Source organism: Oryctolagus cuniculus, chromosome 12, assembly GCF_964237555.1.
Source record: "Oryctolagus cuniculus chromosome 12, mOryCun1.1, whole genome shotgun sequence".
Taxonomy (NCBI): Eukaryota; Metazoa; Chordata; class Mammalia; order Lagomorpha; family Leporidae; genus Oryctolagus; species Oryctolagus cuniculus.
Genome location: NC_091443.1, coordinates 67,837,307 through 67,849,324, shown reverse-complemented (window position 1 = coordinate 67,849,324; position 12,018 = coordinate 67,837,307). Strand labels below are relative to the sequence as shown.

The 12,018-nt window shown below is 59.7% G+C and overlaps 2 protein-coding genes across 10 annotated transcripts in view; one reads left to right on the top strand and one right to left on the bottom strand.

Annotated features, from left to right (window-relative positions):
- The window catches only part of SHF (Src homology 2 domain containing F), a 114,830-nt gene extending 112,631 nt beyond the window's left edge, over positions 1-2,199 (top strand). For 6 of the 7 annotated variants that reach the window (XM_051822416.2, XM_051822417.2, XM_051822418.2 and 3 more), the window contains one exon: positions 1,521-2,199. In XM_051822416.2, coding sequence (XP_051678376.1) covers positions 1,521-1,707 — 187 coding nt within the window. In that variant the 3' untranslated portion in view covers positions 1,708-2,199. The remainder of the gene's footprint in view (positions 1-1,520) is intronic. The other variant, XM_070054125.1, reaches the window with a different exon arrangement.
- Positions 2,200-3,440: 1,241 nt separating this feature from the next.
- Positions 3,441-12,018, bottom strand: part of DUOX1 (dual oxidase 1) — a 33,268-nt gene continuing 24,690 nt past the window's right edge. For all 3 annotated transcript variants that reach the window (XM_070054122.1, XM_070054121.1, XM_070054123.1), the window contains 7 exons: positions 10,448-10,575; positions 7,211-7,364; positions 6,613-6,845; positions 6,223-6,381; positions 5,216-5,371; positions 4,962-5,090; positions 3,441-4,139 (listed from right to left, as the gene is read on the bottom strand). In XM_070054122.1, coding sequence (XP_069910223.1) covers positions 4,017-4,139; positions 4,962-5,090; positions 5,216-5,371; positions 6,223-6,381; positions 6,613-6,845; positions 7,211-7,364; positions 10,448-10,575 — 1,082 coding nt within the window. In that variant the 3' untranslated portion in view covers positions 3,441-4,016. The remainder of the gene's footprint in view (positions 4,140-4,961; positions 5,091-5,215; positions 5,372-6,222; positions 6,382-6,612; positions 6,846-7,210; positions 7,365-10,447; positions 10,576-12,018) is intronic.

Here is a 12,018-nt window from a genome sequence, read left to right as displayed (position 1 = left end):
CCTCAGAAAGCTTTGCCAGTGCCTGCCCTGTGGCCCAGCTGGTCCCACCCCAGCCCCCTGAGGGTCTGCCAAGGGCTTTTCTGTGTCCTAATGGTCCCTTGGGACTTTGTCCCATGAGGTCAGAACCCTCGGCCATCTCCGTCCCCAGGAGGGGGTTACACGGATGGAGGCTGGGCTCTCTGGCCACTTGTTGCCCCTTTGGGCCAGATACAATGTGCAGCTGGGGGGAGTGATTCTCCCAGATGGGCTGTGGGGAGGGAGTCATCCTCAAATGGGAGATGATGAGAGGGAAGGCAGGGCCCACACTGCCGCCCGCAGCCTTGAACCTGGGCCCTGGCACAGGACAGACAGTGGAGGCTGGCTGCTCACTGCCCTCTCCACTGCCCACAGGGGCTTGTACGTCAGCCCCAGCTCTTATCTCAGACCTACAGAGAGCCCCACACCCTGAGATGAACCCAGCCTTCTCCTGGCTGAAGGCTCCAGGGCACCCTGCCCTGGCCAGAGACAGAGGCATGGAGTTAGGGATGTGGCTTTCCTCCCAGGCCTCTCTCCTCTCTGTCTCCCCACTCCTCCTGCTCTCTCCCTTGTGGGCCTAGTGAAACGGAGCCTCCTTTGCAGCCAGGCAGGCCAGGCAAGTGATGAGGCTGCCTCAAGGACGGGGTCTCAGGACAGAGCGGCCCCTCACCAGCCCTACTTCTCACACCCACATTAAGCTCTGTCCTGGTCCCCAAGTGGGCTGCGGCCAGCAGCAAAGTGCCCAGGCCGGGGGCTCCCGCAAAGGTCCCTCACCCTTGCCTCTGAGTAAATTTCAGGCCTGGGGCCTGGCAGACCACCCCTCTGGCAGTTCTCACTGGGGGCCTCAACCTTCCACTGCCCCTCAACAGCTCAGAGTGCCTGGACATTTAGGAGCTGGCCAGAGCTCCGAGCAGTGGGGTCCTGGTCTTGGGGGTGGAGCCGGGCACGCGTGCTGATTACTGAGCTGTGGGTTGGGATGGGAGAGGCAGTGGGCGTGTCCTTTCGAGGAAGGCCATAGAGCTGCAGCCTGAAGAAGGATGATGTCATCCCAGGCTGAAGGGCTGATTGCTTGGATAGCAAGAGGGTGGAGGGGTGTCCCCAGGAGGAGATAGCTGAGCACCCCCAGATTGGGGGGGACACCTCCAGATCTGCTTCACCCCTCCCTGTCTTTGCAAGAGAACCCCCACCGTGTCTGGGTTGTCACCTGCCCACCCACCATCCCGCCAACAGCATCTGTGGCTCCACGTGAGTCACCAGGGAGCCAACCCCACAGCTCAGGAAGAGCCCCGGTGAACTGGGCCTGGCTTCGCAGGCTGGAGGACTAGGGTACCTGGAGCCCACGGTGGGAGGGGTGCCCCTTGCACACACCCTGTACGCTCACTGTATACATATTCTCGGCACACCCAGTGTCCTCCCACAAAGCCTGATGCCACCCACCCACGCACCTTCACCCGGCACTGGCTGTGGGAGGGCGGCCCCCCTCACCAGGTCTCCTCTCTTCCCAGGAGCAGTCAGGGCTTCATGCACATGAAGCTGTCGCGGACCAAGGAGCACAAGTACGTGCTGGGCCAGAACAGCCCTCCCTTCAGCAGCGTGCCCGAGATCGTGCACCACTACGCCAGCCGCAAGCTGCCCATTAAGGGGGCCGAACACATGTCCCTGCTCTACCCCGTGGCCATCCGGACTCTGTAGACGCGAGGCCAGGGCACTGTGATAGACCTGCAGCCGGCCTGGGCCCGCCGCCACCGGCTCCGGGCTGTGGCTCCTCCGGGGGCCCAGGAGCTCACAAACCTTTCTTCCCCTTTCCCTGGGAGGGGGCGGACGCTGGAAATTCCTTAATTTATTCTGAAGGGGAAGGGCCTTGGAGTAAAGGGTTTTCCGGAGCCGGGGAGAGACCACGGGGGACGCGGGCTCGGGCACCGCTGGTCTCCAAGGGACTTTGTTGGCGGCTCTGGCCCTTCCCACCCGGTGTGCGTGCAGGGCGCAGCCGGCCGTCTTCTGGCCTCCAGACAGCCGGCGGGCTCCGCGCAGAGCCTGGTGCTGGGCTCGGGCAGGCAGACCCCGGGGACTGAGACGGCGCTGGGGGGTGGGGCGGACAGGGCCCAGACCCGAGGGAGCTGTGCAGTCCCCGCGCCGCCCCGGCTCGCGGCCAGAGGCCATAAATAAACCCGATCCTGCCAGGCACGGCCGCGTCCGCGCCTTCGGCGCCGCCCCCGGAATGGCGGGGGCGGGGAGCACGGGCTCTGGTTTATAAATCAACTCCCGAGCAGGCGCAGGCCGGCCGAGAACATTTTTCAAAGCATCGAGTTCCTTCCCTTGACGAGACGTCAAACTAGTCCCCGCAACCGCCCGCCGGGGCTGGGGGACCCTGGCCCGCCGGCCACGCGGCGCCCCGAGAGCGCGTCGGATCTCCTGCCAAAGCCATTTGGGAGGAGGGGAGACGCCGAGACAAAGAGGCGGCGCGCCAGCGAGAGAGTGGCGGCCATGGGGGGTGGGGGTGGGGCGGGCTGCGGGGATCCTCGCTCGCTTCCTTCCCGGAGGAAGCCGCGACCGGCCGAGCCTCCCGCAACCCCTGCCGGGTGGGTCAAGCCCGGGAAGCCTGCGTGCCTCAGCTCGCCGCCGAACCTGGCGGGGCTGGTCGCGCGCGCCCCCTGGTGGTCGCTCTCTCAACCACCGGCACTGGGCACGCTCGCCGCTGGACCGGCGGAGGCCCCCGCCCCGCTGTTCCCACTAGCAAGGTGAACAGAAGCTGTCCCGTGTGCGGGACAGACACCCTCGGAGGGCAGTCTGATGGGCAACCCCCAAGTGCAGTGAGAGTCACAGGACGTGGCAGTTTCTGATCCAGGTGACACGTGATCTAGCAAGTGCAGAAAGCCTTTGGGGGCGATAGAAGAGCTCGCTTGAAACTGGTTTCAGAAATCTACAGCGTTGCCCTATCGGGAGACTTGAGCGGTTGGGTAACAGGATCATCTGTCTCTGGCTGTATTCTCACTGCCTGAAGTGAGTATTAGGGATGGTATTAGGCACAGGTGCCTTCTATTGTTCGGAGAAGGGCGGGGAGCAACTGAGGGCCTCAAGCAAGCCCTGCACTATAGGCTCCAGCTGTGTCTCCTCCCCTCTGCCCAGCCCACCTCCTCCAGGAGCCCCAACAGCCTGCTTCCCTCTCCCTCTCCCCTTCCCCCATCATGATGCTCCAGAGCCACGCACTAACGTGCCCCCCCCCCCCCGCCTGCCACCAGTCACTAAAGGGCACCCCTGGGGCAGGAGACAGCAGGGTCTCCTGCTGGGGCACTTGGCCTTGGGCCAGTTTCTTTCTCCCACCAGTATTGGTGAGCTAAGAGAGACGTCCAGACCAGCCTGGAAAGCTGGCCTGGTGAGTGGTTTTCTCTGCGTGTGTCCCTGGGGGAGGATAAGGAAACCTTGAAGGCAGAGAAGCGATTTATTTGTAAAGGAGACTACGGGGTGGAGGAGCAGTGCACACACTCGCAGCGCTGCCCAGGGTCTGACTGCAGGGTGTGATGAGGGGAGACCACTGCTGGTTACCCCCACCCCCAACCCCGCAGCGTGCTCATGGGGCCTGTGAAATGTCTGCTGTGCGTCCAGCCTTACCTACTCTGAGGCATTTGCTGGCCATCTTGAAATGGGGTGCCTGGGAGAGTGTTCTAAGATGGCAGCATCTGTGTTCCCACTTCCCCCTTAGCTGCGGGCCCCCTGCACACGTGCATACATGTGCTACCCGAACATGTCAGCTTATTTTGAGGTTTTTTCTTAGCCTGAAAGAAGAGGCTTCCCTTTGCCATAAACCAACCGTTCCCCTACTTGCCAACCTCTAGGACCTTGACAGTTGCCTGGCTGGTCCAGGCAAAGGCAGCTTGTAGGTCTAGGGAAGGGGTCCCTGAGTCCACACCTGGGGAGGTGGCAGGCGAAAAGGCTGAGGCAGCCAGACTAGACGTGCAGAGGCGAGGAGAGGGGGCAGTGGGCAGAGCCCCGTGCAGGGGGCCCTAGAAGTTCTCGTAATGGTGGTAGAAATGAGTTCGGTCCTGCCTGTTGATGAGCTGGCAGGCCTTTTCCACGTTCTTGGTCATACCAGGGGGGCCACAGCTGAACACCCCGATCTTCCGGACCTGTTGGAGGAGGAGGGGGAAGTGGAGGCTGGCTGGTTCATCTGCAGTGTGCTGACGAGGGCTCACTCTGTTCAGGAGGGGCCAGCACCATGGCTCACTTGGTTAATCCCCCACCTGCAGCACTGGTATCCCTTATGGGCACCAGGTTCTAGTCCTGGTTGCTCCTCTTCCAGTTCCATGCTCTGCTGTGGCCCTGGTCACCCGCATGTGAGACCAGGAGGAAGCACATGGCTCCTGGCTTCGGGTCAGCGTAGCTCCGGCCGTAGCGGCCATTTGCGGGGAGAACCAATGGAAGGAAAACCTTTGTCTCTCTCTCTCTCCCTCACTGTCTATAACTCTACCTGTCAAATTAAAAAAAAAAAAAAAAAAAAAAAAAAAAGACCAGCAGGAGCCCCTGGTGCTGCTAAGGTTCACTTTGCACCCGGTGAGCTATGTTAAATGTGAGGTGGGTGTTTCTATTGGGGGTGGGTTAGCTGGTGCTCAAGATGAGGGGCAGCGGTATGCCTTTTTGCAGGCTAGTGTCTTGTTCACAGTGCAGATGAGCTCAGTGTCAGGGTGACGGTGCCTTGAATCCTGGCAAGGATTAGCCCAGCCATCTCGCCCTCCCTTCTGGGCAACACATCAGGGATGCAGAGGTGGCCAGCTCCGGTCCCCTTGGCAACTCAGGGTCAGCCCCACTGCCCTTCGCCATCCCATCACCCCAGCAGTCTCTTAAGGGCTGGCTTCTCATTGGCCTCTCTTTCCCTGATGGAGCAGGGTTGGGAGCTTTGCTCAGACCCAGGCAGGGAAGGCAAGGAAAACCTGGGTACGGGGAGCACTGACCTGGGGGTGGACCTCCTGCAGGGAGTTGAAGAAGGGCTCGAAGGGGGGGCGGCCGAAGTGGGTGACAGAGCGCAGGCCCGTGAACAGACTCCGGTTCAGCACCTTCTGGAAGTGCCGCTCGCAGATGTACTGGGGGTACGAGGACAGGCAGCGTCAGTGCCCAGCCCACACAGCCGGGAGATGGGACTGGAGGTTAAGGGTCCTGTGCCCCCTACCTGCCGAGCCTGGCTGCCCACCCTCCCGTCCCAACCTACCAGCATGGTGGTCCTGAGGTCGAACTTCTCGGCCAGCTGGGTGATGTAGATGTGCACGGACACCAGGTCCCGACGGTCGTTCTCTTCCACCTCCCGGATGATGTCAGCCAGCCACTCGAACTGCCGCTGGGTCCGCGTCACCCAGATGAAGTAGATCTGCAGACACAGCCAGAGCTCGGGACCCAGCACAGCCTCCACACTGAAAGCACACTTCTGATCTCAGCCAGGCTACCCCCAGATATCCTGGGTAGATGGTGATGCGGCCAGGCTCTGAGCTCACAAACAGAGAGGTGGATGGGAGAGACAGCCTGGGGGCCTGGCGAAAGGACACCCCCAACCCCATGGACAGCTGAGGGCCTACTGGGTGGGCAGCTGCTGTCTCATGCTGAGCGGGTCCCAGAGCACTACTCCCTGCAGAGTCCCGCTGGAGCCACCTGAGGGCGCAGGTCAGGCTGTGGAGCACTTCACCAAGAGCCCCAGGGGAGGAGACCCAGCCAGGAGTGGCTCTGGCTGCTGAGGGTTAAGCAGCAGCGGTAGAGGGGAGGGGACCTGTCACCCTCTGAGCGCTGACAGCACATGGGCTGGGCCTCTGCCCGCTGCATTCCGCCATCCCTGACTCACCTGCTGCCAGGCCCAGAGAGACAGGCAGGGACCTGCTGCCAGGTCTGGACTGGGGTGAAGGGGGCCCGAGGGCTTGGGCTGTGTTCCCGGGGCCCACCCAGCCCACCAGCAGCCCTGCCTTGCCAGCTCGCTTCCTTTTCTTGAGGGCTGAACCAGTTTCACTTGTGCCCCACCCCAAGGGAGCCCTTTCCTCTCCCCAGCCCGGCAGTGCTGCGCAGAGCACCCCATGATGGTGGATGCAGCCTTTGGAAACCAGGCACGCAGCAGCCGCCCAGTTCTGTCCTGAGTCAGGGATGTCAACCTGCACCTGCCCAGATCAGGGACGCCAGGGCCAGAGGTTAGGGAGGGGCACGGGGGGCACAGTGATGGGGGAGAGGGGCCCTTACCTTCTTACAGAACACCTGGCAGCTGACTGATGACTTGAAGACCAGGTCTTTGAGGATGGAGGCAAAGGGGGTGACCCCGATGCCCCCTCCCACCAGCACCGACACCTCAAACTTATGCCACTCCTGGTGGCCCTCTCCAAAGGGTCCATCGAGGTACAGCTGTGGGGCAGGGGAGGAAAGGGTTTTGAATTCAGCTCGGCCACCACCGTAGTTCTGAAGGCAGAAACGGGAGGCAGGTAGGTTTATGGAGTGAGGTGGATGAGAGGGCCTGTATATTGTCTGGAAGCACCGGAATCCAGATGGAGAGAAGGGAGCAACATAGCAGGGAGTAGGTGCTGCAGGACCAAGGCCTGCTAAGAGGAAGTGGGAGGATGGGGCACATCTGCGCACCTTGGGGTATCTGGCACAGTTGTCCCCTGTTGGGGGGGAGTAGATCTCCCTGAGGCGAGTGGTCCAGGGCCCTGCCGCCCGGATGTGCAGGCTGAGCGTGTCCTCGTGGGGTGCAGAGGTCAGCGTGAAGGGGTGGTACTCAGTGGTCCCCAGAGCCAGGCAGGCGATCCGCACCCACTGCCCTGACTTGTACTCGAAGCCTTGGGGCCGCTGGAACTGCAGGTGGGTCACTCCTGGGGAGGGACGGTGTGCGAGAGTCCGCTGTGCTGAACCCAGCAACAGTATGGCTCCAGAGAATTCCCCCCACAGCCATGGCCTCAGCCCTGGTTCTGGGCTATGTGGGGAGGGGCTCTCCTCTTGAGCAGGTACCCCAGAGGAAACGCTGGGCAGCACCAGGGCCGGTGGTTAGCGAGGAATGGGCAGCCTGGCTCCCTGCTCTCTGCAGTGAGAGGCTCAGGTCCCTGGCAGAGTTCTTCCTACCAGCTTCCTCGTCCCTGCCACCTCCACTGGCCCAGGCCAGGAGATGGGTGGTGCAAACTGCCCTGTCCTGCTGGCTCCCTCAGTGCCAGCCAGCCCCCAACAGCCTCCAGGCTGGTACCTGAGGGCAGCAGCTCTGCCTTCACCACGCCGATCTCCACCTTCTTTCGGCTCAGGCTCACCAGCTTGTCCCCCCCATAGATGAGTGCCGGGACCAGGAAGAAAAAGTGGAAACGAGGCAGCTGGATGAGAGCGTAGCTGCCGTGGATGATGAGCTGGGGAGAAGAGCAGAGCTGAGACCCTGTGGTCCCTAGCACAGGGTATGGGCCCCACTGGCAGATCCATCCCCACCTCATCATGTTCCTTGTTCCTGCCAGGTCGTAAACTAAGCACCCTCCACCCCGTCCTCAAGGCATCTCATAGCAATGAGACTTATTTTCCATCTCGCTACCACCCTAGACCAAGCCAGGTGGACTTCCCTGGACTTGTACCCCTGCTGCTCCTCCAGCTCTTCCTGCAGCTGGCTCCGTCTCAATGTTTGGGTCCCAGCAGAAATACCACCTCCTTGGTCCACCCCTCCATGCTTTCTTCCCATCTCCCTGCTGCCTAGAGCCCTGGTCACCCTCCACCGTCCTGTTGCTGGTTTCACTGTTTACCTGGTCACTGTTGTTTCCCCCGCTGGACTGTTTGCACCATACTCTGGGCTCCTGCCTGGTACGTGCGAGGTGCTCAGTAACTCTTGGAGAAAGGAGGCTCCCCAGTTTATCCTCTCCTTTGTGAGGGTTGAGAACCCCCCCCCCCCCCCGCTAGACCCCCTTTTCCATTAAAATAATTCACAATTATCATCCTTCTCCTAGTGTGTGTGTGTGTGTGTTATGTGGTCAGACACCACTGGCCCGGCTTTGCCCCACTCACTTGCTCCGAGTCCAGGTCAGCCTGGCTCCACCCCACCTTAGGACCTCCCCAGTGAGGGCTCCTCTCAGACCTCCTGTTCCCGCTCCTGGCAGCCTGCAGCACTGGGGGCCACGCCCTCCTTGCCAAGGCTCAGCCGTGCGCCACCGCCCCTCCCTCTCTGCCTCTCTGCCTCTCAGGACCCTCGTTTCCATCTCCTGCACTGGCCACACTCCTGCTGCTGCCCCAAGTCTGGGATGTTACCCGGACCTGGTTTCCTCACCCACCTCTGCTCTGCTCTGTCTACGCTCTGCCATGTGACATGGCCCTTCAGCCACGCTGCAGCCCCAACGTGTTCCCCAGCATGTACAGCCACCACCTAATGCTCTATGGCCATCCAGGGCCAGCCCTGTCTCATCTGTCCCTGGAATGTCCCATCATTCTTCCTACCTTTGTACCTGTGGCCAGGCCCTCCCTCCTCCCTGGGTTGCTCTTCAGTTCCCACTCTGCCCTGTCAGAGTCCAGCTTCTCTCTCCTAAAGTCTTGGCCCAAAGTCTTCCCTAACCAGTTTAGCCAACTGAAATCCCCTTCCCTATAACTTCCTGTCTGCAAGACTCTCTTAGCCTGCCTTTTCATTTTGATCATTTCGTGAGTGTGGCATTGACCTCTGCAGCAAACCCTAAGTGCCTGGGGGTAGGGAGAGTCTCCCCCATCTTCTGCTGGGCCTCACACAAGAGCTGGATCAGAACAGGCCCTCCACCAACATGCCTTGAGCTGAGCACCGACCCCTCACTCAAGCATTTCTTCCCCCGATAAGTGTCCCCAAATCCTTGCACCTTTCCCCACAGGACTGACAGAGCTCTGAGCTCTTCTCTCAGTTGGCTCTGCCTTCCCCAGGTTCCTCTTTCATTGTGAAGCCACACCCACCCCCGAAGCTTTTGGATCATCCAAGCAGCCGGAGTACAATGGCAAGATGACTCATACTCCTCTGTTTACACACCCCTTTTTTGTTGGCTTTTTAAAAAATAACAAACTACAAGGCTGTGGCTGCAGATTCCTGGTAGGGGTGGGGGCAGCCAGCCAGCTCAGCTTCTGACAGCCTGGGTCAGGATCCTGAACACCTTTCCCCAGGGCCTACTCTACAGTGGAATCCTTTCCTTGTACCTTCTCTTTCTGCCCAATGTCAAGTGGCCACACCAGAGATAAGTGGGATGGAAGAGGGTACCTTGGCCCTACTGTTGGGCTGGAACTGCCCAGCAGGGGAGGTCTGCACCTTTCTGGGCCCCAGGGGGCTTTCTTGGTGGCAGAAAGGGTGCCTCTGAGCCCCAGTGATGTCCACAACCCAGGGATAAATGAGAAAGTTGCTTTGGTCTTAGGGCCCTAGACTGGCCACGCTGTGGGTCTCCCACCCAGTTCAGAGAAGGTGCTTGATCATCAGAACAAGAACATCACCCCTAACAGAAGCAGCAGCTGCAGGTGCTAGGGCTCCGCGTGATACTGGGGAGGGAGGAATACATTAGTCACAACTTCCAGTGAAGGGAAGGAGCTTTTCAGAAATGAGCAGTATCAGTCTGGCTGACAGCCTAAGTGAAGGGCGGGAAGCTATCTTCAGGCAGGTGCAACAGACCTTCCTCCTACCCATCAGTGAGGGCAGAATTGCATCAGACAACAGGTCAACGTGACCTAGGCAGCGGGGCGGACACAAAGGCGACCCCTACCTGCACTTGCGCCTGAAGCCTGTGGATAAAGGAGGCAGTCATAGTGGCTCTGAGCTCCTTGAAAGCTGATAGCCAAGACATCAACTGATGGGATCAGTGGGGCCTTGGGACAGATCGGAGCATCTCAGCAGGGCCTTCAGGGTGCTCTCTGGGGAAATGCAGGCAAGCAGAGCCACAGCACAGGGACTAAGCAGCTGCAGCAGCTGACAACAAACTCAGGGCTAGGCGAAGGGAACCCAAGAAGGAAGGGAGGCAGGAGCAGGTGGAGTCCTAAAAGTCCCTTCTATCAGCAATGCAACCAGAGACATTTGGGCAAGCTCGCTGACTTTACTACAGGTGGCACTTAGCTGGGTGGTGTGGCCAACGTCCTTCCAAACAGGATCAGAACAGAAGTGGAAGAACCCACTTAGGATAGGTTTCTCCAAGAAGGGTCATGCTCCCTTGGGAACAGGCGGTCCCCATGCAACCACTCAAAGAGGGGAGAGACTGGTTAGGCAGAAGTGACGCAGGAGTGTCTGCAAGGAACGTGCATTGGCCTGGCAGAGCTGCTCTGGCAAAACCCACGCCGGTGCTACCTTCTGGGGTCAGCCCAGGGGGAGCTCCGTACTCCAACCTCCACCTTGGGAGAGGGATGTGGAGGAGCCTTGAGATAATTAAGGGATGACAAATTAACATCCTAGCCTTTAGTGCCTTCCTGGGAACATCCTGCTCACACCCTGTGGGCCTGGCTCACAGCCAGAAGCTCTTACCAGGACATAGAGCAAGAAGTAGAGGTGGTGGGTCAGCCAGAAGCCCCGGAAGCTGCGGCGGCGGAAGTGGCGTGAGGCGAAGACGTACATGATGGCCAGGACCAGGAGCAGCAAGACCCCTGTGAGGCCTGTAAAATGGAAATGGGTGTGGAGGGCAGAGGATTCGTGCCTTGTAGAGTGGGGGGTTGTTCTGAGGCTCCCTCAGTCAGGGTCCCCTTTCCACTGCACTGCCCAAAGTGGGGGTTCCTTGCCCTCCACAGCACTGAACACCTGCCCCTTTCATTGCAGCAGACCCTACTTAGCCTTGCTCACCCTTGTCACCATGGCCAATTTTTCAAACGATTTATGTACTTGAAAGGCAGAGTTGGAGAGGGAGAGAGGGAGGCATGGGGAGAGAAGGAGAGAGAGGTTTTCCACCTGCTGGCTCACTCCCCAAATAGCTGCAATGGCCAAAGCTGGGCCAGGCGAAAGCCAGGTTCCTGGAACTCCATCCAGGCCCCAAGCACTTGGGCCCTCCTCTGCTGCTTTCCCAGGGGCATTAACAGGGAGCTGGATTGGAAGTGGAGCAGCTGGGACTCGAAGCAGCACCCGTATGGTAGGCTAGTGCTGCAGGTGGCAGCTTAATCCTCTGTACCACAACACTGGCCCTGGCCTTGGCCATTTTCCACTGGTGTTATTTGATTTTTGTCTGTCACTGTCCATCAGAACAGGGGCCAGGTGAGGCTGCTTCACCACTAAATCCTAGTGCAAAGCTTGGCATGCCATGGCCTTGTCTAAATGTGTCCTAGATACACAGAGCATCTACTCTGGGCCTCAGGGCCGGACACCAGAAACTGTGCCTTCATGGAGTCAAGGCATGGTCCTTGTCCCTGCACCGCACACTGGGCTCCACCGCAGGAAGCACCAGCACTGGCACCGTTAGTGAGGGGGTGGGGCCGTGTTGTGCTCAGGCCAGCCCCCCACTGGTGGGAAGCCCACCCTCTCACAAGGAACCTCAGGCAGGGAACACAGGAAAATCCTGGAGCCAAGGTGGGGGTGGGGAGACAAGGCATGGCCCCTCGGGTGAGCGGGAAGGAGCGAGTCGGAAATTAGGAAGATTAGAGCCCTGCAGCGTGGGAAAGCAAAGGTTAAGGAGGGATCTAACCAAAGCCTGTAAAGTCCTGAGCACAGAGAAGAGCATAAACACAGTCTTACCCACCAAATCCCAGGGTGCAGGAATTAGCACGCACCCTCTGAAGTTGAAAGCGGATCGTTTCCGGATTAAAAAAAAAAAATAGCCAAGGTGTGGGTATAGAAAGTCTGTTACCCAAGGAGGGCAACAGACTGAACATATAAATAGGCACCAAAAGAGCTTGAATAGATTCATAACTAGTAACTCCAACACGTGCGATTAAAGGGAATTAGTTACACTGGGGGAGCATTTCTGTCTGACTTGACAAAAAGCCCGATCCGTCCGCCACGCAGCTAGGCGACAGCAGTCCTTGCAGCCACTGGCACGGGGGTTGAGTGTAGCAGGGTCCATGCCCGTCCCACTGAGGGCTAGTCCAGGGAGGTGCTAGCTAGCTCCTGCC